Here is a 26,371-nt window from a genome sequence, read left to right on the forward strand (position 1 = left end):
TACAATTTACATGTCTTTAGAGAAGAGAGAAACTATAAAACGATAATGGCCATGTATGACTCCATGTTTCCCTCGTTCCCCCTATCCTCCAGGTTCCTTTGTTCTACATTATCAGAGGTATCTCGTGGCATCGATCATTCTTACTGGCCATGCATTTTCTTTACTCTGCCCATTATGGGTAGACTTAATCCAAGTGCACCCATAGTTCCTAATCGTTGTTTAAACCTCTCGGTTGCATGCTTTGGAGGTCGATAATATACCTGGATTCCAATGCTCTTAAAGATGGTACTCTGTCGCCTCCACGTTCCTTTCTATCTAGTTGATTAATAAGAAAGAATGACAATAGGTCCCTATTGCTGTTGTGGTGCGTTTCAAAGTGGCGTGCCACGGGGTAATTTTTGTCCCTGTTGGTTATGGCATGCATGTGCTCCAGGATACGCTTTTTTGCCGGGTTGATCGTACTCCTGATGTATCTCTTGGAGCACGGGCATTCCAGGCAATAGATCACATACTCTGAGTTACAGTTGAGTAATTTTGTGATCGTTCTTACGGGGCGTTGATCATTAGATCTTCCATCATACTTGGTCCGTTTTTTACTATACTTGCACGCCTTACAGTGCATGCAAGGATAGAAGCCACATACAGATTTTTTGTTTGAGGTTTTGGGGGAGTCTACATAATGACTATTGGTCAGATGGTCACTTAGAGACCTGCATCGTCTATAGGTTACAGAATGTCTGGGGTGGTAGTATCTTCCTCATCACCGGAACCGTTTTCAGGATGTACCAGTTCCTGTTGAATATTGTTACCAACTCACTAGATCTCATATTGTAAGTGGTTATCATTCTGGTTATGCCCTCCGTTTCTACCTCCTTTACTTTAGTTTTCATTAGATCTTTTCTTTCAAGGAGGTCAGCTTGTTTACTGCACTCGTTAATGATGCTTTCGAGTACCCTCTATCTTGGAATCTGCACACAGCTTCATCCCTAGCCTGAGAGAAATTTTTCGAATCAGAAAAATTTCTCTTTAGGCGGAGTAATTCCCCAAAGGGGATGTTTCTTATCATACTCCTCGGATGATGGCTTCCCTCATGCAATACGGTGTTGCCCGCTGTGGGTTTCCAATATAATTTTGTGTGTAAAGAGCTTCCTCTTACGAAGATTTCTAGGTCAAGATAATATACAATATATATATATATATATATATATATATATATATATATATATATATATGTACCAAACTCAACACAAAATATGGAGAGGAGACAACATCAAATGTGGTGAAAACGTCTTTATTTTCTTTTTCCGCCGCTATATATTTTACGCTTCGCCGGTCCAAGGGAAGGATTGGAAGTGGCGTGGTGGAGTTTCATATATATATATATATATATATGTCCTTTTCTCCTCGCTTGCACTCGCAATCCTCTTACGAAAAAACAAGCGTGGACCCTGTAATAACGTGCATTCATTTTATTCAGCCATCGCCGTCATAACGCGTTTCGGGAGATCCCTCCCTTGATCATATGTATGTATGTATGTATATATATATATGTATGTATATATATATATATATATATATATATATATATATATATATCAATTAAAATTCCTATTGTCCAATGGTTCTTTATAGTGCACTCTTGATATACAATTTAATATCTCCAGATATTAACTCCTGCTGTTCAATCAATATCATTTGTTTTCTTTATCTCTTTGTATGCAATGTATTTTCTCCCGATTTATAACTCCAAAAGGTTCAATCACTGTGGCTTATATTCTCTCTCTACATATGTTTCGGTGTACTACCGCCTTCTTCAGGAAAGCAACTTCAAGACCTTTATCCTGTGAGTAACCAACCTTTTTGTTGCAGATGTTCAAATCCAAAGGATTTCAGTTAAATTAAACTGCCTCATCAAAGGAGTAGGCTGAAGAAACGACAAAACAGGATGGACGCATGTCTGTTAGCGAACACAAGGAACATTTGCTCTCCATTAATTCGCTCAGACACATCAATGTGTGACGAATGATCCACTATTTGTGAATGTTTCCTCTAGCTGAGAGAAGTATATGTGCCCTCTGTCAGCTTTAGCAGGCAATTACATGACCGCCAAACAATGTGATATTTTCCCTGCCCAAGGAACTGTTATTTGTAGCAGGGGTCCCTTTTTTCAATATATTCAAGGAACATGTCCCAGAGGAGCTGGAGGACAGGAGGAAGGAGTTAAAGCGAAAGCTGGAGTTAAAAGAAATGAAATTAAACAAAGAGCAGGCCCTTGTAAAATTGTAAATAGAAAAGGATCAAGCTCTTGCCAAACCTGAAAATGAGCAGGCCCTTACGAAGTTGGAAATGGAGCAGACTCTCGAGGATTAAAAGTTTCCCATTGAGGAGAGGAAGATGGCCCATGAGGTCCGATTGAGAAAGCTGGATATAAGAAACCCACAGGCGGTGTCCAACAGCAATGGTAGCAGCATACCTGCAATGTCCACTAGTTAGTCCATAGTCAAGATACCCAACATTTTGCAGCGTGAATCTTTTCTGGATTCACCTGCTGTGCATTATTCTGTCATCTAGTGGTTGGGTCCGGAATTCTCTTTAATGTTTTAGGCCTTTTGTCTAGCTTTATTTATTTTTGGTGGAAGCTCCCACCTCTGGTCGCCATCTTCAGATCCTTTTTTTCTGCCATTGGGTCTGGATGCTTACTGAAGGCACTCCAACACTTGGAAGAAGTTCAGGAGAAGATCGCTCAAAATCCACCAAAGGTAGAGAAGAACATCTAAGGAAGGTACCGAAGGAGATTTCAAGGGATGGAGACTAATTTCCTTAACAGCTTTGGAGAATGCCTGTATTGGAGAATGCCTGTATAGGGTGCTCTCTATGCGGTCTAATGGAGTAGAAACCATTCCAGTTCTGCAAGAACCGTCACCACAGGTTCTTACAGAAGAACAAACACCCGGTCTGCAAACTGTCTGCCTGTGTACCATCGAGGCGAAGACTGCAGCACCTGCTCCGCTTTGACACAGAGTAAGCGAGAGGTAGAGGCGAGCCCACCACATCGTGCAGGGGTAGCAGACCCCCTTCCCTACGAGACCTGGACCTCTTGAGCAACGAGGAACGTCTCCAAAAGAGCAGAAGGGGGAATCAGTGGAGGTCGACCTCGATTAAGTTGATGCCTAGAGGGGCAAGAAGACATATGCAACCGAGGTAAAAGAACCTTCATCCTCAAAACATGCCTGAGTCTCATAAATTCGACTCAAGGGCCTTGAAGGGATCACTTGACGACCGCAGTTGCGACCCGAGCTAAGGAGCCCCTCTGAGTCCTTAAAAGGGACACCTGCAGAAAGACAAATTCCACACAAGTCCAGGTCTTCGAAGGACGGATGAGAAAAGGATGTTTCAACTTCGAAGCATGAAGTCGCGAGCAGACCATCAAAGCTCAATTACCACTTTATTGGCGAAAGACTCTAAAATGTCGAAGTGGAAGACGACTGAGAACTTTCTTGGTGAACAGACAGCCGGAATTGAGAGTAAGAAAGGGCATCTTGAAGCTGAAATAGCAGTTCTGCTCCAGAAAAGCAAGCACTTTAGCGAAAGTCTAAAGGAGTATTGAATTCCGAGAAAAGCTGCAACACCGAACGATTAGGGAGAGAATATCCTTGAGGAAATTGATCCTCCACTAACACCAAAGATTAGGGAAGAATAGGAGGAGGAACTCTTCTATGAAGAGAAGATAGCACGACTGTATCAGGGTTTAGAGGTTTCTGAACAATTGCAAGACTTTGAGACGGACTCACCAGGGGAAGGGGTAGACCGCTCCCCATGAAGGCCATCACCATCAGGTAACTTCTGCATCTACAACTAGGTGATAAAGGCAGCAGGCAAATAGTGTCCAATTGGAAGAAGAGAAACCGCAATCTAATTTCCTGCTGGAGACTCTTCTGCCCTCACAATCCAAGAGTCTATTTTTGCTCAAGCTCTCAAGTGTTTTGGACCAGGGGAGGAAGGCCTTTAAAGAACCAGCCACGTGCCGAGCCGTTACACCAAGGTCAGAGAAAAAGTAGAAGTTCTCTTCACAAGATCCTGCCTACAAAAAGGGTATTGTTCCAGCGGACTCGATTATCACAACAACCACGAGAAGGAGGGACAATATCCCATCTACTTTGGGCCTAACTCCAGATAAGAAGCGTAAAAGTTTGGACCTTATGGGTCGAAAATTTAAAGAAGCACAGCGAACCAGTGGCACATCGCAAACTCAAATGCCCTACTAAATCACCATGTTTAACAGCACAGGGAGGAGATGTCATAACTAATGCAGTCTCTCCAGGAACAATACTGGAAATGAGCATCTCACCTTATGGAAGATGGCAAGAGTATAGTCCACACTAGACGCAACGGATGCATCCAGCCCGTAAAGAATGATGGACGTTGCCCTACACTGCCACTTCTGGAGCAGAAATTCATGATTCAAGCCTGAGGTTCAAGCGAAGATTGTTAATGCCCCATTCAGTGGAGAAAAGCTGTTTGGAGCACAGTCGACGAAACCCTAAACCAGATGACGAAAGCAAATGAGACCGCTAAATCGATGGGAGGTTTGCAGTTCAGCGGAAATATGCTATGGAGGACAGTACCTTGATGAAGGCCCACAGAAAGGGGCAGCTTCCAATCATGGGCATCCCACCAAATGTACCAAGTTATCAGTCAAGCAGCCCAACTTCAGCGGAGTTGGCAATGCCATCTAGGAAGGCAGACCTTTAGTTGACAAACCAGCAGGAGAGGACAACCATAGAGGGGAGGATCAACTCCCTCAAATGAGTGACTTAGCCACAGTCGCCAAGCACTAACGAACAACATCAGTGAGTGGAAAAATCAAGGACCAAAAACTCCCACACGCAACACCAGTAGGAGGCAGAATAAAAAAACTCCCTTCAGGAATGGAAGAACATCACACCAGACAAATGTATTCTAAACATAATACAGTATGGATAGTGCATCTAACTAAGCAAGACTCCTCCATCCAGGTGACCAAGAAGAAAGGTCCATTCTAGGGAGGAAACATCCCATCTACTCAGAGGTAGAGCAATTGTTGGAAAAGGATGCTTTAGAAATAGTACCAAGGTTCGCAATCAACAAGGGAAACTAATCTACCTATTTCCTAATCCCAAAGGTAGACCAAACACTTCAGGCAATTCTGGGCCTAAGGCTTATAAACCAATTTATAAGAACACAGAAATTCAAGTTTACAACCTTACAGGATGTTATGACTCAATTGCAAAAAGGCGATTACATGGCAACAATGGTCTTGAAGGACGCCAACTTGTACATCCGAGTGAAATATCTCTGGTTTGTAGTAGACAACATTTTCTGCCAGTTCAAAGTATTGGCCTTTGTAATCCAATCGGCACCAAGAGTTTTCACAAAATGCCTAGCAGCAATCGCAGCACACTTGTTGGACACAAAGCATACGCATCTATCCTTACATAGATAACTGACTGGTAAGGGCAAACATTTACAAAAAGTGCAAAAAGCACATACAGCAAGTAATGAGAACACTTTACTCTTTAGGGTTTTCAAATATGGAGAAGTCCTCTCCAAAACCAGAAGAGAAGATGTTTATGGAGGCAAGGATCAACTAATTCCAAGGGAAAGTGTATCCCAGCGAGAAGAAAACGGGTTCACTGTTAAAGGAATCTCAGTTTTACTGGAAAGGCAAGCTCTGACGGTGGGGACGTTTCTGGGAATAATGGCTTCCTGCATCCCTGTGATCCCATACGTGAGACTCCATCAGACCAATACAAGAATGGTTGCAAAAACAATGGTTACAGGAAACCAGGAGTTGGGAAGCTCTAGTTGTTGTCACACAGAAGGTAGAAGAGGAGATAGCATGGTGGAACAGGTCACATGTAATACAAGGGAGAACATTTGCACAACCAACTCCAAAAGTGACCATTAGAACAGATGCCTCACATATGGGATGGGGAGCTCACATGGACAAACTCAGTGTGAGGAGTTTGAAAGGATCAGGATGCAGTACAATAGATCACCACCCTGGAACTAAAAACAGCCTTAAAAGCATTTCAGAACGAGCTTTGGGGGAAAACAGTATTAATACAGATGGACAATACGCCCACCATGTTTTACATCAAAAAACAGAGGGACACCATCCCTGCCCCTGTAGAGATTACCACAAGAGCTATGGAAATGGACAAATCAAAGGAAAATGGAAATCTTAGCAGTTCACTTGCCAGGGAAAGAAAATGTTGAGGTGGACAGACTGAGCTGACAAGCCTCATACTCCTACAATTGGGAACTGAACCAAACAGTACTGGAGGATCTTTCAGGAATGGGGAACTCCAGAAATAGATCTGTCCAATACACCACTAGACGCAAAATGTCAAAGCGTTGCCTCCAGACAATCATACCACCATTCCCTACAGAATGCCCTGTCAAAAGACTGGTTAGGGGAATTTGTGTATACTTTTCCGCCAATACTACTGCTACACAGGGTGATCAGCTAATGCAAAATCGGCAGGGTGATGCTAATACTGTTTGCCTGCCAATGGGCAAGACAGTCATGGTTCTCAGAGCTGATAGAATTAGCATTGGGGAAAATGCACAGACTACCAAAAAGACTAGATCTTTTGTCCGTGGAAGGAAGGGTGTTGCACCCATAACCATAGTCTTTGATCCTGGCAGCTTAGCTCCTGAGGACTTGGAATTCGGACATCTAAAATTACCGGAGAAAACAATGCCGTCCTAAAAGAGCAAAGGAAGCCAACAACTAGGAAGTGCTAAATGGAAAATATGCTTGCTATGGTGTCTTGAAGGACTATTAAGAAGGAATAAAAGAGAAAAAACTATACTAAAATAGTTAACACATCTTCTCTGTTGCAAGTTGACATATGCATCTTTAAAAGTACAATTAGCAGCTATAGTGGCTTACACAATGAGCCACATTGGGAGGTGTCTCTTCATAATAAAGAGGTTCAATGGGGGGGCAAAACTAGTTGCAGCACCAAAGAAGGTACCTGCACCCTTGTGGAAATTGAATGTATTGCTCACACAGTTGATAAAGACACACATTTGAACCTTTACACAACATTACAAAAACTCACACTAAAAACTGCATTTCTAGTGGCAATAACTTTCTGCACAGGGTGACTGAATTGCAGGCACTCATGTTAAAAGAACCATATTTTCAAGTGCACAAAGACCGAATTGACTTTAGAACCAACCCTCCGTTCATGCCAAAAGTTATCTCGTAATTTCATATGAATACGAGTATTCAAATACCAGTTTTTTCCAAGATCCAAAGACACACACAAAGGACACTACACACATTAGACGCAACACAGGTCGTAATTTATTACATTGAAAGGACAATGCCAGACAGGAACACGAAACAGCTACTCATCTAATTTTCAGACAGTTTTCTTGAAAGATCAGTAAACAAAAACATCATTGCAAGATGGATAGCACAAACTATTCAGTTGTGCCAGAAAAACGCAGGTGAAACACTGCATTCAACACCTGGAGCTCATTCTACTAGGAAGAAGGGAACATCCATTGCTTTTCTAACAAATACACCATTACAAGACATATGTATGGCAGCAACGTGGTCATCAGTACACACCTTCACAAGATCCTATTGTGTAGATATACAGATGAACAAGGAAGCACAGATGGGGCCAAAGTGCGTACAAGATCTCTTTACCAATCAATGCTTATCTTCAACTTAACCACCACAGAAGTAACAAACCACTATAAAGTCAATGCACAGCATGTGAATCCAGAAAAGATTCAAGTTGCTAAACTTGTAGTTTCTTACCTGTCTGTGTAGTTTAGCAGCTTGAAGAATTTTCTGGATTCACAAGTGACCCACCACCTCCGCAAAGATGATGGAGTGAACAGCATACCAGGGAAAAAAAGAATCTGAAGATGATGACTAAAGGTGGGAGCTTCCGGAGGAAGCATGACAACATCACCAGGGATCACCAAATGGAAGTCTGTTGACGCCTATCAGGAACAAAAAATAACGATAGATGGACTAAAATATTAGGGAGCATTCCAATGGCGGAATAATGCACAGCATGTGAATCCTGAAAAGTCTTCAGGCTGCAAAACAACACCAACCGGTAAACTACGCAACTTGGTGCCTAGTTATGAAGTGGGGAATGACATAGATAAGTGGTTTGCAGCCTACAAAGTGGGTCAGAGTGCACAAGGTCCCAGAGGAGTTCTGGGGTGGTAGTCTATGGCTGTATATGCCCACAGTGGGAAGGGACACACTCCTTACACTAGAGGAAGAGGGCCAGACAGCTACACTGCTATGAAGGCCATCTTCGTAAGTTTGGACTGATCCCTGAGAGGTATAGGCTCTGATTTAGGGACATCCATAAGATCTCATCACAAATTGGTGGATTTCCTCGATTATGCCAGCAAGGCAATGAAGGGCTGGGTGAGGGGCAGCAAGGTTGATTATTCAGGGCTGCACAACTTAACTTTGAAGGAGCACCTGCTTTATATTTGTTTTCCAGAGTTGTGCCACCACCTGGTTGATAGCAAGTTGACTGACCCTAGGAAACTTGCTGAGGCGGCGGACATCTGCAGCACCGGAGTGTCCAAGAAGGTATCTGGGTGGGACTACCAAGAGGGTGGTCAGGCTTCCCAACAGAAAGAGTGGTGAGATAAAGACAGTTATCCTAAGGCCACCATAAACAACTCACAGGGGAAAGAGTCTGATTCTCAATCCAGGTTTGGCCACTAGAAGTACTACTGTGACAAAAGTCAGCAGCCTGAATGCTATGAGTGCTTTTAGTTGGACACTACAAAGGGGATAAGTGATCACTGGAGGAAAGATTCCAGGGGTGGCTAATATAATACTGGGAAAGATTGTCCCAGTTATGGGGGGTGGGGGGTAGTGGGGTTACCCTCGTGCCTCTGGGTGGCAGTGAGATTGTTCCTAAGATCCATATGCCCTCTAATACTACTAAGTATAGACATCGGGTCACCATCAATGGGCAAGGTGTTGAGGCTCTCTGAGGGATACAGGTGCCAGCACAACTAGAGTACGAAGTCAGCTGATGTCCCCAGAGCAGGTAATTCCCAATGCATTCCACCAGGATGTGGAAGCTGTCAACAAAGAGGGTCACTACCCAGTGGCCCTTGTTCTATTTGAGTGGGGGTAAGGTTTCGGGTCTACTGAAAGTTGCAGTAAGCTCTGCCATTCCTGAGGACTGATTACTTGGTAATGACCTTGAGCACACTACCTGGAAGAAAGTAGAGCCCGATTCACAGAACTAACTTAAGACAAAATCCTAAACTTACAACCATTTTGGTATTCACAGAAGGCACTTACTCAGTTCAGTTCATACACTGTATTCGGGTACCTTGATACCCATAATAGCACAATATCATAACAAGTAAAAATAACACTCTGAGAGTTTGAGAACACACAACAGTAGGAAACTTTACAATAATATTACACAATGTTTTAATAATTTACATTTACTGAATAAAAATGACTTCATTGGTGATATAAAAATGGATAAATTACTAATATATAACATTAAAACATTTCACAGTTATGCTAAAATAGTCTCAAGGATCAGACGTGGACTTACGTGCTATAATAGCAATTCTGAGGAAAGTGCTTATACGAAAGATCAAATATTCATCGTCCAGAGTTACTATACACAAATAGGCCTCATCCAAACTAATAGGCCGTCTCTTTTTGAAAAAAGGGTTTAAAAGCCACTTAGAGTATTTGATATAATACTTACAAAAGAATAAAAAATTTATAATGGATTGACCACTCCTCCCATCACAAGGACATGGTGTATGATTGAGGTTGGGGCGGTAGCCAAGAGGAAAGCACAGTGCAAATCTGACAGTTCCAGCTCTTAGACGGAATAATAGACTCCTTTCCAGCGGCTCATGGGTAAAGTGCGATATATATATATGCAAAGGGTGAAGATACTGTTCGGTGGACATATATTTAAGGACAGAAGATTTTGTGGATTCTCAATCAATCCTTTCTTTGTTGCATAAACAATAGGGGGCATCTCTCAGTTCCTTTTTGGACACAGTTTCAACTGTACTTGGATCTAAGAAAATATGTTCCTTGTTGATACTGCGCAAATTTTGTTGCACTCCACTCAACCAAGGGATATCCATCCCTTTCTCACACATTATACAGTCGCTAATAATCTCTCTGGTAAGGGAGGCAGCCTGGTTCTTCCATTCCGAAAAACAGCAGGTCGGGCACGTATAAAATCGGATATAAAATTAAGATTGAGTTCCCTGTGATATATATATTGTGGTGTAGCGATTGGGATACTCAGCAGTTTCCTACAAACCCTATTTTCTTCCTGCTGGATGCATGTTGCCACAGGAGTGCACTGTAGTTTATAGATTTTCTGAATAGCTAAGATGGCTCCAGTTGTCCTAGGATGGGGGAGACCCAGAATTGAATTGGTGGCCTTTGAGAACTTGCTCCTGGAATGGGCTAAATGCTCATTCCAGGAGCCATTCGCAGCAAAGACCAGCCCAAGATAAGGGAATGAACGAGTACATGTCAGTTTTTGGCTAGCCACTGCGATAGAGCTTATCTCTCGCTTCCCAGGACCACAACACATTAAAAAATATTTTTTTAAATTGACACGCAGATCTAAGCCGTCCATAAACCTTACGAAATGTTGTACTAAAATACGCAGAGAATTTGGAATACGGCCTATGAGGACCGCATCATCTGCGTATAATACCACAGGGAGAGGTTTCCCATTAATTATGGGAACATCTTTGGTTACGGTTATCAAAGAACTGTTCACCCCATTAATATAAATAATGAAGAGAAAGGGGCCCAAGACTCAACCCTGTCTTACCTCCCTTCCTTCCTACTTTGATAACTCCCAAAACCTCTCCACCCATGCTAATCCTCACCTGTGCCTGGAGATCTTTATGAAGGTGCGCTAAAAAGTGTACCAACGGCTCATCCAGCCCATTTGCCAGAAGGTTTATCCACAGCTTTGACCTATTGACAAGGTCAAAGGCTGTGGACAAATCCATAAATGCCAGATAGACCGGAGACTTTTGTGCAATGGTGTATTTCCCAATAACCAAATTAAGATTGAGGCATTGTTCGACTGTGCCCACCTTGCTCCGGAAGCCTAGCTGGCATGGCTCTAAAATATCATTTTCTTCTGTTAAAATTTCATTATAGAGAACTCGCCCCAATATTTTTAGGGTGTTATCGATCAATGATATTGGTCTTTAATTACTCGGCTGGGACCTGTCTCCTTTTTTAAAAATTGGGACTATAATACTCTTAGCCCAAAAACATTCAAAAGTAACAGTGCCCAAAAGTCTGGGTTCCATTTAATTGTCAATTGGCAACCCATCTGGCCCTGGTGCTTTGTTCCCTATACTCTGTTGGATGGCCTCTTCTACTTCTATGATCGTTAGCTCTGTGGAGGGCAGGGGACCGGGCTCGTAATGTTCTGTTTCTAGTTGGGGGGGTGTCGTACATTTTAGAAAAATGGTTTTCCCAGGACTCGCTGGAAATATTACAGCTGATGAGGGTTGATAACTGGACCATTGAACGGAGGTCACTTACTGCGGACCAAAAGATATTGCCCTTTTTAGGTCTCGTCTAATCAATCGTGTTAGCGATGCTTTGGCGAGATATAAAGTAAGGGGCAGTCAAAAATGCTCCCAAAGTGCGGATCGTGTACAGTGCATGTGCGCCGGGGGCGCACCATTTGTCCGCCTGCTGATCACTTTCACAGCTGTTTTGATGTTCTCAGTGAGCCGCGTGGCCACTGAGAACATAAAAGCGGCCGCGAAAGTGATCAATCACCATTTGCCATCGAAGCTCTCACTTTACTGCCTTGCTTGTTCTATAGAGCCACGTAAGTTTGCCTATAGCGCTGTACTGTGACAAAACTAAATACATCGAAAATAGTGTGCAAGCCAACTCTCACCTCTACAACGGGAAAAATGTTTGCTCTTAACATAATAGAAATAAAACATGAAAAATTGAGAGATGCTCATTTCCGACTCTTTAGGCCAATACCTCGATTCACCACTAGGTGTCACACGAGGAACAAACTGCAATTGCATACTGGTGGAAAATAATCGGAAAGCCACAGGCATTTGAAGCAGCCTAAGATGCTTTTCTCATCGTGAGAAAAAGAAAACTGAACCTGTATGCTGGTTCACATTACTTTGCAGCTAACTGTGAAACAGTCTGTATTCATTCCTCCTGTCAGCTCTGTGACCACGGCCTCCTATCGAGATTCCACTGTTGGCTTACCAACTATAGTCACAGATCAGTGACACAGAAAGGCTTAAAACATGCCCTCAATGAGACGGTAGTAAAATACGCTGGCATTCTAGTTTAAAGTGTTTGCCAATTTTCTACTTGCTTTTCTACTTGCTTCCTTCTGACACTTTTAAGAGGCAATCCATTGAAGAGAAAATAAACACAGCTCTCTTTACCAAGTTCTTCTCCTAAAATCACCAACAGGCATTTATAAAATGTTCCTCCATTTGATAACGTCCGCTTGGATTTGGAGACCTGGTGTGACATCATTCACTGTTAGGCGAATAACACAGGGGCACTACACCAACGCCCTGCAGCCATGCAGGTTCCAGCCTACCATGTGCATGCTTGCTTGTTCTATGTAACCTCTAAAGCACTGTTTGCTTCTAAGTGCTATTTTTACACGTATTTTTTTTTATAGTATTTTTATTGATTTGAAAATCAGGGCAAAATTTCAAGAAAGGTAGCAGGGAAGACCCAGCCAATTACCGCCCCATCAGTTTGCTGGATTCAACGCAAAAGGTAGCGGAGAAAGTGGTATTGGGCAGGATTCTGGAGTGGGTGGAAGAAAATCAGATATTGTCTGATTTCCAAGCGGGTTTTAGATCAGGGACAGGCACCGTCGAGCAGACATTCCGCCTTTTAATGCTCTATTGGAAGGTAGTGGTGCTAGGAGGGGGCAGTTTATTCTTAGTCTTCATAGACTTAAAAACAGCCTTCGACCTGGTTCCAAGAGCGTTATTGTGGAAGGTCCTCGACGAGTTAGGTCTACCTCCCTACTTGTTGGCCTTGCTGATAAAATTTCATGAAAACAACTTTGCCCAAATCAGATGGGGTGCCCAGGGCGAAAAAACCCCGTGTATTCCAGTAGGCAGGGGCGTCCGCCAGGGGTGTGTGCTTGCCCCCACTCTGTTTTCGCTTTACGTCAATGGAGTGGTGGAGCACCTTCTTCAACATCCTGCAGATGCACCATCCCTGGCTGGAAGGAAAATCCCGACGCTCCTGTTTGCGGATGACACCCTCCTGATTTCGAAATCACCTGCAGGCATACAGTCACTACTTTCCAGCTTTAAGGCCTTCTGTGACACCAAGGGACTGGCCATAAATATTGGCAAGACCAAATTTCTTGTCCTCAACCCCCCTAAGAAATCTGTTAAACCCCCCACTCTAGACTCTGTCACATTAGAACGGGTCAAAGAATTTGACTATCTAGGCATACGTCTTTGTGATAGTATGAGCTGGAAGGCCCATCACCAAAAAGTGTTTCTAACCCATAAGAGGGTTGTTGGTGCTTTACTTAAAGAGCAGCATGCTTCCTCCATAAAACCAATTGGGGCACTTCTTGATATTTACAGGGGTAGGGTTGTGAGTGCAGCACTGTATGGTGCAGAACTTTGGGGTACCCAGAGAGTGGATACTTTGGCCCACCTAGAAAATAAATTTCATAAAGATCTGATGAGGCTACCCCAGAGCACCCCCACAATCCCCATCTTGCTTGACACAGGTACTCGCCCAATCTGCGAGCAAGCTAAATTACGCCCCTTACTACTATGGTCTAGAATCTGGAACGTCCCCGAGCTCCACAGCTATGCAGACGCCCTAAAAGATGTACTGTCCTTACCTGGCTGGCATAAGATCGCCTGGCTCAGAGAGGTTAAGAGGGCATTGTACAAGCTCGGTCTAGGAGCTGCGTGGGAAAATAAAACAGCACCTCCCAAACAAGAACTGAAGAAGGCTTACTGGTCCTGGGTGGATAACGAGAGACTTGGTAAATCAAATCACCCAAAATCTGTTGCCAATTTCTTGATGGTTAAAGATATCCCCTCCAGAGAACCATATTTGGATTTGATTCACAGTTCACATGATAGGGCATTATATTTTAAATTCAGGGTTGGGGTCTTACCTTTATGTCAGTTTACCTCTACCTGGAAACCACCATTGCAAACTGTACCGTATTGCCCATTCTGCGAGCTAAAAATTGAATCTGTTGCACACTTTCTATTTGAGTGTCAAGTTTATATGGCCCCTAGACGGAGGTGGTTGAAGCTTCTTTGTAGGAGCCTGGGAACTCGCTCACATCTGGAAGCTATAAGAATACTGCTCTCAGATACAAGACCCTTTTTTGCTATTTGTTTGGCTAAATTCCTAGGCTGGGCGCATAGGATCTGCTAAACAACTGATGATACAGTAGAGTGTCCCTTTTCATTTTTATAAATTTTACGTTTCTCTTGTGTAAATATGAAATGTCTTAATGGTATTATGAATTGTAAATTGCTTTGTTTCGACTATTGTTTTTATGCTGTCATGTTTTGCTTTTATGATATGTTTCTATATCGAAATAAAGCTTTACTACATACTACATTCATCAAAGATTAATTAATGGATGTAACCACATCAGTTCACTAAGACAACGCTACATCCTGTCATACCCACAGATTATACAAATAAACCCATATACATGACCCCCCTCCCGCAACCCCCCACGACAGTACCGCCCCTCTACGGAGAAACACACTCTGTGTCAATATCTGGCGGGTCACAGATGTATCCCCTAAATTTGTTCCAGGCCCCCATACCTTTTCCCACTTTCGAGGACATCCACGATGGATAAAAATCGCTTTTTCTGCTACCATCGCCTCATCCATATCCCTGCACCATTTTTGGAGCGCAGGCAGCACTTCTGATCCCCACAACATAGCAATATTGCGTTTCACCATCGTCATACCAAGCATAGCCCAATCTTGTTCTTGGTGATTGAGGTCATTCGGCTCCCACACATTCAACAGGCAGCGCCTCGGCTCTGGTAAGAGCGAGATTTCTATTGTCTGGGAGCTAGTGCGCATTACCTTGGCCCAGTATGCCGCAATGTGTGAACAGTCCCAGATAGTGTGGTAAAATGTACTCTCCTCCCCACATTGGCACAGGCAGTATCTGTGTTGGGCTGTCCCGATTACATAGAGTGTTGTTCTAGTGTGGTACGTGCGGTGCAGCACTTTGAGTTTGACCAGCCGGAGTCTAGAGGGTATAGCCGTCTCACGGGGTGAGGACAGGTCTTCCTGCAATTCTGGCTCATCAAAGTCGCCCACATCCCGGGACCAGATCTGTCTCAGCTTGGATGTCGGGTCTGGCAAATTGTTGACAAGTTTATGGTACGTCAAGGATGTCGCCCTGCTCGTCATGTGCTCTGTCAAAAGTCTATCCTCCAATGGGGTGGCCTCTTGTAGGGAAGTGCCCGGTGGTACGATTGTCTGAATCGCGTGTCGGATTTGGAAGTATCTAAACTTCTCCGTCTGCACCATACCGTATTGGGCTTGCAAGTGTACAAACTCGACCACCGCCCCCTTCTTCCAAAGATCCCCTACAACAGAAAGACCAATATTGTCCCAGTTTCAGAACCCTTTACTCCTGCGAAGGCAGCCCAGCCTTTGTGAGTCCCACAGTGGTGTCATTTGTGTGATAGTTCCTACGCATTTTAATCGGGCCTGCGCCTGGTACCATATATGAATTGTATGTGCCATAGGGCCAATCAGTCCTGGGGGCTTACGCTTTCTGTATATATTCACTATCAGTCCCTTCCCCTCTAGGTTCTGCCTGTCTCCTTGATACGCCGGTTCATTCTGTGGGGCATGCAACCAACAGTTGATTATTTTAAGATGCGCAGCCCAGTAATACAGCTGCACGTTTGGAAGCGCTATCCCATTGTACCAGCTGCGCACCAGTTTTTCCTGGGCAATCCGCGCCGGTTTGGTTCCCCATAATAGACTGGAAACTTCAGCCGCTGTGGCTTTGAAGTAGGCCTGCGGGACTAGAAACCGAGTATTTTCGAGGACATATAGAAAACGTGGGAGCGCCATCATTTTGTAGAGCGCCGCCTTCCCCAACAATGTGACTGGGAGATTACGCCATATCGCGCTTAAAGCGTTCTAATTGAGGCTTTAAATTTTTCACGTAGAACTCGTTGGAGTCAGGTGTTGCATAAATGCTCAGGTACTTGAAGGCGTCGCCAGTGACCCGCAACGTATTTGTTTTTTAAATTCATATTTCTACTTGTACTTATTCGATTTTTGTCATTTTGGGCTTGTTTTGCTCAAAATATACTCTACTTTTCTAAATGTGTGGAGTCTTGTTGTGGTATTTGTATCGTTACTGTGTGTTGCACAAATACTTTACACCTTGTCTCTTTAGATAAGCCTGACTGCTCTGTGCCAATCTACCAGAGGGTGAGCACGGGTTATCTATTAGTGTGTATCTAGCTTATCCTGACTAGAATGAACAAGGTGCATACCTCTGCCAACCAGAAACCCAATTTCTAGCACCAGTGCTTTGCGTAGTCTGCTGTAAGTACCTCTTATGGCACAACCAGCAAGCCACTAAGTATTCAAGGTAAGTGCTTGTGTAATGTAAGGGCTTCCTCAATTAAAAGCTGACTCTTGCTTTCAAGGGTGCCTTGTGTGAAATTACATATGTGGTCCTCAAGAGGCCTATTGATGTTTCTCAGGATGAAGCCTGTTGCAAAGCCCAATAGCAAATTGGGGTAAACGAGAACATTGCCATATGGTGGGGGAGGGGGGGGAGTGGGGGGGTTCCAGTTGCACAGCACTGACTTGATCTTTGTCACAGGCCCACAGTTGGCACTAAAAGATGCCACCGGTCAAAAACATTTGGTCATTTGCAGAACTCCTTGGATGGAAAGAAATGTGACTCGCTGCCTCTGTGATATTCCCACCCTGTCAACCCTTTGGCTTAGACCTGCAAGTGGCTTAGAAGTCCCCTCGTAGTACTCTGGCTGTGCAGTGCACCCCTGGTGAAAATCTGGTTCATGGCCGATAAAGGTGGCTAAATTGAAGTCTTGTTTTGGGCGACAGGGCACCTCTGGCAATAAACCAAAAACACTGGACTGCACTACAGCAAAAAAAGGGGGAACACAATTCTGAAAAATCACACTGCAGGAGTGCAAAAGCAGCACTGAGCAGAACCCTAGAAGGTAGCTGGCATGGTAATTTGAGGGTTTGAGCATGGGTAGGGAAAAATTGATCATGGTTCTGCAGCCAGCTAAATTTAGGAAACTCATGATGAAGGTAGATTAGACATACCTGTATGGGCTGCCTATTTTGAATCTAAAGTAGTAGCCATTAAGAGACCAAGTGTATTCATTGTAATTATTGAGCTCTTAATGTACAGTCCTGGGTCAGCCTTTGATTCCACCTCAACCTATTCCTTTCTTGACGGTGAGAATAGTGTTAGTGTATGTGCATACTTATGCTACTTGCATTGTGCACATTAAGCGCAGGACATGCTCAGAACTTTTTCAAATCATGTACAAATATTTGAAGTATGTACTGCACAGCTTACTCTATCCTTGACGCTCTATTGATACATCTACATATCGTTCCCAGTGACATTAGTTATACTTTTTCAAAACAAATCATGTTTTCAGCATGTATTTTTAGAACTGACATTGTTAGCGGCATACGAGTGCACCGATTAAATAATATTTGTGTTTTTGTTTCTCCACAGGTGTATATGGTGATGTGCACCGTGTGAAGATCCTATTTAACAAAAAGGAGAATGCCTTAGTGCAGATGGCAGATGCAACCCAAGCTCAGCTAGGTTAGTGTATTTTCCCAGTTACTAGGAGACGTGTTTTGCGTTGGACACATTGCATACTTCCAGTAACAGAATGGTTGTTTGAGAGAGGGGGGATAGCCGTGTTTACACAGGAGAATCCATTTATCTGAAGCCCCATTCACCCAAGGTACTGTAAGATTCATGCATCGATGTGTACTTTGTCCCGCAGTGATTCCCTCCTATTGCAATACACCCTGACTGAAACTTGCTGTTTCATTACAAATGGAAAATGTCAATTAGTCACCTTTATTTTCCTTATTACAGGACTTCCATGGCATCATAAGCCATCTGTAATAATTATATAATGTCACTGGCTGATAATACGTTTTTGCAATTGAGTAATTACGTCACCCTCCGGACAATGGGTTTGAGGGCTCTACTTCTTCCCCCTTCGTGACCTTGTCCATAGAAGTGAGTTCGGTCTCATCTCCCAGCAGCAACTGTACCTCTCCCTCCTAAGCAACATCATTTCTTTTAGCTGCATAGCAATCTGTACCACCTCCTTCTGCTTTTTTTGCCTTGGATGTTGGTAGGCAGCGCTTGCAAAGATGTGATGACCTCCCTTTATTTGGTTCTGCTGGCTGGATGCATTGTCACTTCCGCTGTTGGTGAACGTCTGGGCCATCTTTGTTCAGTCCCAAATCATTTGCCGTATGCCAGTTCCCACCTACACCTCAAAACTTAGCAGAGATAAGGAAGCCCTTGGCACACATTCATTAAGAAGAAAAATGAGGGGTTCGAAGGTGCCTTGAATTCTGAGACTTGTAGCATGGTGTTTTAATTTTGGAAATTAACTCGAGGTCCTAGACCAGAAAAATACAAGCATTTACAATGCAATGGTTTCGCCTTTGGAAAAGTTAGAGCTATTGGCATTGTAAATGACAAAATTTTTATTTGTGTTGGTTTTGAAAACAGATAAATAAATGGCATTGTCATTTACATTGCCATTAGGTTAATCTCTCGCAAATGTGAGATCTATTGTACCCTACGGATGAGCTCAGCAGACAGCAATTACTACCACACACACACCCAGAGCCACACACACACACACATTCAATCAATCAATGAAAGCATTTGTATAGCGCGCTACTCACCCGGAGGGTCTCAAGGCGCTTGTGGAGGGGGGGCCTGCTACTGCTCGAACAGCCAGGTCTTGAGTTGCTTCCTGAAGGCGAGGTGGTCTTGGGTCAGGCGGAGGTGGGTGGGGAGGGAGTTCCACGTCTTGGCGGGCAGGTAGGAGAAGGATCTTCCTCCCGTTGTGGCTCTTCGGATCCGGGGGACGGCGGCGAGGGCATTGCTGGTCGATCGAAGCTGGCGGGTGGGAGTGTAGAAGTTGAGGCGGTCGTTGAGGTATCTTGGGCCTTGGTTGTGGAGAGCTTTGTGTGCGTGGGTGAGGAGTCGGAACATGATTCTCTTGTTGACGGGGAGCCAGTGCAGGTTTCTTAGGTGTGCGGAGATGTGGCTGTGTCAGGGGATGTCCAGGATGAGTCGTGCTGAGGCGTTCTGAACCCGCTGAAGTCTTTTCTGGAGTTTTGCAGTGTTTCATGTACATGCCTATTTAAAACAATAGGGTGCCACGTTTGACAAAGAGAAACAATGCCACCTACTGTTCAAATGCATGATAAAGTCTTGCGTTGTAAAGACATGCGTGCCAACAGTAATTCCGGTGTAAAAAGTGCATGGTAAATGCTATACGATGTAACATTTTCGGCGTAAAGGCTGTTTCCTGTTTTATTTAGATCATTGTGGATATGGGCTCTAAAATTACACCATGCATAGTGCTTTTGGATGGAAACTCTAGTCTGAATGCGAGCTGACACATGACACGTTACCTGTCAACCATGCCCTACATTTACAATACTTTAAAGCAAACATGGCTGTGTTTATCAGTCGGAAACTGCAGTGCCCCTGCTTCTTCAGTACTGACCCAGGAAAATGAGTAAGTAGCACACTAGCTATGAACCTCAACTGCAGCATGATATTTTGTGATACAATTGCCTTCCCTGTCCTACACTGTCATACCTTGTGTGTCCGACATGTATGGCTACACTAGCAGGCAGCATCGGTTCGAAATGAAAGGGTACGTGCAAGCGAGCAGCAGCTTAAGGTGAGGTAGAGAGTAGGAGCTCAGTTTGCCCAGTGGTAGCTTTGATGATGATTCCAGAGGGCATAGAGCTGGCTTACTTTTCTGATTCTGTTTAGGCACTAGTGGGCAGCACTGGGCTAGGGAGATAGAGAATAGGGGACCTGGGCTGTAACTCAGAAAGAAACTAGGGCTGGGTGTAACTCACATACTCTCCGTAGTGTAATCATACAGAAAGTTACCCAAAGATTCCACAAGATTATTTGGAATTATTCAAGAAGAGTAATTCTGCATTCAGCACTATTTTCTTAGCGCAAAAAAATGCCCATTGTTTCCAAAATTGACATGGGGCATTTTACACTAAGAAATATCTCTAAATACAACAGAGCATGAATAGCGAATGAGAGTAGTTGCTCACTGCTCACGCTTGCTAAATGTGCACTTGTGGTCCTGCCCCACTCCAGCTCACCCTCAAGAGAGCATACGCAACCTTTAGGTGAAATTATGTTCTGTCTCATCACTGTAGCCAATCACTACAGACTATCAGTTCCTCCAGCTAGGCCATGCTCTTCCCTTTCAGGTCTTGCCCTCTCTCCTTCCCCTGTATCCTATGTCTCTTCAAAGGACCATGCTTTCACTTTGTCTTTCTTACACACACACACCCGCACGCGCACACACACTCGCGCACACTCGCAATGCATTTTCTTATCTTTTGGCGCTGGCGTATTTTGCTTTTAATTTCTCAACAAGTGTGCATCTCCTTCACACACTTTCCCTTAGACTCATGATTCCAAATGACACATATGTGGCTGTCGCCCTCTGTACTCTGCAGAGAGTCCAAAGATGGGATGAGCATGTAGACTGAGCACTGTTATGAGTCAGTGAGAGCCACTTGAGAACTTGCACTGCTTTCAGACTCAGTTTCTGAGCTCCCACTCTTTCCCAGTCACAAACTCCATCCAGACCCTGAATTTAGCCAAACATTTAGAAGCAATTTAGCTTGCATGAGGTACTATAAAAGACTTATATGCTGCTTAACCCCTTCACTGCGGCGGCTATTCCGCCGCAGTGCTAAGGGGGCGGGACGGCCACGCGGCGGTGCCGTGCTGGTGACGGAATCGCTCCGTCGCCAGCCGCAGTTGAGCTGTGCTCATGGCGGAGCGGTTCCGTCATGGCCCCGCCCGCTCAATAGAACGCGCCGCGCAGGCGCGGCGGCAGGGCCATGACTGAACCGCTCCGTGATCAGCACAGCGCCACCGCAGCTGATGACGGAGCGGTTCCATCATCAGCACGGATAGGGTTAAAGAACATTACTGAAAAACATCTGGGATAATGGAGTGCTCCTAGGAAATTGGGTTGTGTATACTATGCAACATGAACTGAAAATTGGGAAATGTTACAAGTACTGCATCCCTGACTTGTATTACTAATAGGGTCCTTGCACATATTTTCAAGAAACACGTTTTTTTATTTGTAAAGTTTAAGAGTGTGAATATAGTGCCAGGTAGGGAACCCTGGCTGTTTTTGGTTGGATCTGCCCCACTTATCATCGTAGCCACGTCCATTGCACTACCGTGGTGGTTGAATTTAAATGCAAGGAGGTCAATGTCACTGCTTAATGTCTACTTAACTTAAGCCGACCCCCAGGGTACCAGTCCCACATAACCGGCTCTACTCAGACCCCTCAATTAGGCCCACGTGAGGTTTTCATCACATCGTTATGCCATGTTGTGTAATTACAATTTGCATTTGACCTACTTATGTACCATTTTTCTAAATGCTGTGCCACAGGAAATTACGCACACCCCAGCACTCAATCCTCCACTTTTGAAACCACATTCCAGTGCATTCGGTCCAAGCCCCACGGTGTGGTGGATGCAAAGCAGGCAAAGAGATTTTTGTCATTTTGTGCATGAGATTAGACTGGCCAGGTTTTGTGAAATGCACACCTTTCTGAAGCGGCAGCAGCAGCCTTGGTGTGTGTGACTGGAAGAAATAGCTCCTTTGTTGTCACTTGCGAATGTACATTACAGATACACGTGACTTTGCTTTATCACACTTTCTGACTGCACTGCCCCTGAGGCACAGCGTGGTCTTGGGAAAGGGTTGTACCCAGCTCACTCTTCTTTCACACGCCGCCATGCCGTTCATTTGAGTTTAAGGCGCTCAGTCTCATGATTGCGGGTGCGTGCTGACTTGTACAGCGCCGAACAGGTAAATAACGGGTTATTGCGCCCAGGTGAGTTTGATTTCATTAGCAACTCACCCATAAGAAGGCAACATATCTTTGGTATGGAAAGTACTGTCTTAATCAGTACCCTCAAAGAAGAAAATATTTATATTTGAGGAAAGAACTACTCACCAGCTGCAGCAAATTATAGTTTTCCACAGCATTTCGAGTGTTGTACTCGACGCTTGGATAACCAGCATTAAGCACGGTCACACAGACAGTAGGGGGGTGGGGGTGGCGGGAACGGGCAAACGGACAGCGGGAGGGGGGGGCGGGAACGGGCACAAGAAGGCTCGAAAAATAAAACAGCACTCACCTGGACATCTTCCGGCGGCAAATGATCAAAACATGGCGTCCAAAAAAAAAAATAACATCCGCCCACCGCCGCATGATGTGGGCAAAAGCCTAAAATTCTCGGGAACGCCCACGAATCTGCTCCGGCATTGACGGACAGATGTCTGTTCCAATGGCTAGCCTCCATTTATGGAGCTAGCCAATGGAACAGAGGGGCGGGACAACACACACATACTGTACACATAAGATTTCGCCTGTGCCGAAAAGCTGCGAGGTGCGCAGCTTTCGACAGGCGAAACCTAAAAACCGATGTGGATGTGTTAATTAGACGCTAAGAGTTAGCAGTGAGCTGTTGGTTTTGGGGCACTCCGTTTATTGTAAGGACTAACCTACTCTGGATGTACAGTAAAAAGGATATTGCAACCTCCAATCTGCTTGAGTTACGTGTCTCCTCGGTAACTTAAGCTATCCTTGTAATGTGCAGTTGGGAATAACATTATCCTTATATTGTAGCTGGCACATTTACACTCTTCCCCACCCCCTCATTATAAAAATAACATATTATTTATTTTGTGAACAATGCGTCCAAATCGGCTGCTAGCTTCAGTCACTGATGAACTGGAGAGTTGTTCGTCTGAGATACTTGAATTACTTTTTCCTAGGCAGTCAGCACATTATCCAGAATGGTGCCAGCCTTCTTAATGCATAACTATCTCATTTGCAAAAGAACTGCGTTAGTACCTACATTTAAATTGATGATCTGAATGAACCACTTGACAAAGAATGTGTCCACGATTTTAAGCCATTGATTTTTATTGACCATTAACACATCAAAGTATTTGTCATAAACTGCAGCCATGCTGTACACTGCACAGATGTCAGATCCGGTTCCTGTTGGAAAACCATGTGTTTGTCCTTAATTTTAAAATGTCATCTTGTTTTGCTTCCATCTATTCATCTCAATATGTGATTTTTATTTTCCTTCTGTTATCTAGCTATGAGCCACCTTAATGGGCAGCGCCTTCACGGTAGAGTGCTCCGTGTAACGCTATCGAAACATCAGACTGTCCAGCTGCCACGTGAGGGGCATGAAGACCAAGGGTTGACTAAGGACTACAGCAATAGTCCTCTTCATCGCTTTAAGAAGCCTGGCTCAAAGAACTTCCAGAACATTTTCCCGCCATCCTCCACTCTACATCTCTCCAACATTCCGTACGTTTGGTTTTTTTTTCTTTTCATGTAACCGTTGCTCTAATTCTTAAGATAGCCAGATGTTTTCCATTCCTTTTTCCTCTCAGTAATAAAACCAAGCACTGGCATTTTGTTGTGTTTACAGCTCTTTAAAATCTGCTGGTAATTCTCGTCACTGGTTGGCAGTAGTCTGTTCTCATGAAACATTTGAATGACTTCTTAGAAAATTCAGCAAGTAGCCTGGTATTGGTCCCTGTCTTGCTAACTGACGAATGTGAATGTGTCTCAAATGGAAAGATTTGCTTTAGTATCTTAAATTTAAAGAGGCAATATTGTTGGTTAAAGTTCGGCTAAACCACTTGTAGCACTATGTTCTCATTGGTAGTTCTTGGTTGCATGTATGATACAACTGAAGTCTGTATTGTACATTATACAGGTATCAACTATTAATACATGCCATTAGTAACTGTAAAGTATGTAACTTAATTGGTATTCCTACAGAAATATAATGTGCAGTGCGGTCCATTGCCTGCTATTAAGGACTTCGCATCCAGGTAACAGAAAGTTTGGTTGGCTCATGGAAAAAAATATATATATATTTTTTTAATCTTACTTCTTTGGTGCGTGGATGTTTAAATTGATGCTTCCATGTTAAAATTTATATTTAGATAACCATATCTTTCTAAGTTCAACTCCAAACTTTTCCGATGAAAAATATGGTCAAGACCTAGTCATAAATGTCCCTGTTTTTGGTTTCCATCAGAGGAATTTGCTTATAATTTCCGATGCAATAAATCTGTTTATTTCGGGTTCAGGGTCCAGAAAACATACAAAAATAGAAAACACTGTGATTAAAGTTCAGATGCACTGAATCGTTAATAGAATAAAAGAGATTGAGGAAAACAATGATTGACATTTCTGAATACTGTGCAAAATAACAAGTTACAATAACTCATTATAGTGATTTATAAAACAATTTCTTAAAGCTGAATTCATATTGTGCAAATCACACAAGATAGTAATAAAAAAGATTCTAAGATAAAATACATCCGGATATAATTCAGGGAAGTGAGCAAGTCTGCATATAACAGAGCAATGCCTTTAGCGGGTAAAGCTAAAAATGACCATGCAGTAGATGGATCCTTACTGTCATAGATAACATCAGGGATATATGGCGGAGCGGAACCATGGTCACTTTCGAAGATCTCCAGACAGAATATCAAATGGCCAACGGAGAATGGTTTCGCTACCTACAATTGAGACATGCCTTACGCTGCCATATGCCAGAGGGGAAGTCGCTGCCCGATTGCTAGCCGCTGGCGGACTGACTGCTACTTGACCCCACGATTTATAAGGTGCTCTCTCTCACATATCGGAAATTAAAGAACAACCTCTAGTCCCCTTGGGCCTGCTGAGAGAAGCATGGGAATCAGACTTGGGGCTACTAGAGGTCGATGACTGGTTGGAAGCTACTCCGAGCCCCAGGGAAGTTGTCATACGACCGGGGTTCAGATTAATCCAACTTCGAGTCCTACACAGGTCATCGGCATCCAGAACTCTCCAAACACAGGTCGGGTAGATGCGATTCAGACCAATGTGCCAGGGGATGCGAGGAGGCAGGCACTTTATTTTATATCACCTGGGCATGTCCTAAAATTCAGCAATACTGGGCGGGAGTGGCCAGCGTAATGTCAGAGGTAACGGGCCTGTCTGTACAACTAGACGCAAGCTGCCTCTTGCTAGGAGTCAAGGGGGAGGTCAGGTGGCCCATACATATCCAAAATGTGGCTCATGTTAGCCTCCAGGGTGATGAAACAAAACCTAGCAAGGTTATAGGGGGCGCAGGACCCACTGAGACTTATCAACTGGAAACAGGACCTGGACTGGTAGCTACAGGCAGAAAGAGTTGTATATAAAAGTATAGGCCGAAATTGCTCTATTACTTCATTACCATACCTTACCACCCAGTTTGTCCTTTCTTCAACGCAATTACATCACAACCCATCAGATCGACATGGGGAGGCAAACAACCCCAAATAAGCTGGCAGACACTGACACTCCCATTTTCACGGGGAGGATTTGAGGCACCTGATATTGAACTATATTTTCTATGTGCTCAAGCTCCCCAGCAATACACTGGCTCCATCCGCTGCCATTCATGCCTTACTTAGCTATCAAACTAGGATATATGACACTGCTACCATCGGCTGCCTATCTTGGGGCAAGTATTTCAGAGGGGGGTACCGTCTACTCGACAGTATCATGCACGAATCTGGCATAGAATGGCTACCTTTTTGTATTCTGCTGATCCCTCTCCCATACGTACACTGGGCACCGGTCACCCAAGAAACCGCCTGCAGAAATATTCTTAAAGGCGTAGCCTGCATACTATGGGCGACCTATATCAGGAGGGCATATTCAAAGACAGACAAACACTCTTGGGGGAGGAGAGCGTCGCACCATTAGAAACCTTCCTCTATATCAGACTTAGGCATGAGATAAAAGCATACAATCCTGCGTTCCCTCATGAGCCATCGAGATGTGACACACTCCACACTCTTTACCAGATGACCGGTGCAACACATGGAGTGTCCAGATTATATTGTACAGCTTCCCTGGAGAACACATG

At 44.0% G+C, this 26,371-nt stretch overlaps 1 protein-coding gene across 1 annotated transcript in view; it reads left to right on the forward strand.

The window, feature by feature from the left end:
* Positions 1 to 26,371, forward strand: part of PTBP3 (polypyrimidine tract binding protein 3) — a 627,347-nt gene that overhangs the window by 528,960 nt on the left and 72,016 nt on the right. Inside the window, exons 10-11 of the mRNA XM_086962058.1 lie at positions 17,834 to 17,926; positions 23,547 to 23,763. Coding sequence (XP_086818184.1) covers positions 17,834 to 17,926; positions 23,547 to 23,763 — 310 coding nt within the window. The remainder of the gene's footprint in view (positions 1 to 17,833; positions 17,927 to 23,546; positions 23,764 to 26,371) is intronic.

This window comes from Lissotriton vulgaris, chromosome 3_1, assembly GCF_964263255.1.
Source record: "Lissotriton vulgaris chromosome 3_1, aLisVul1.2, whole genome shotgun sequence".
NCBI classification, from domain to species: Eukaryota; Metazoa; Chordata; class Amphibia; order Caudata; family Salamandridae; genus Lissotriton; species Lissotriton vulgaris.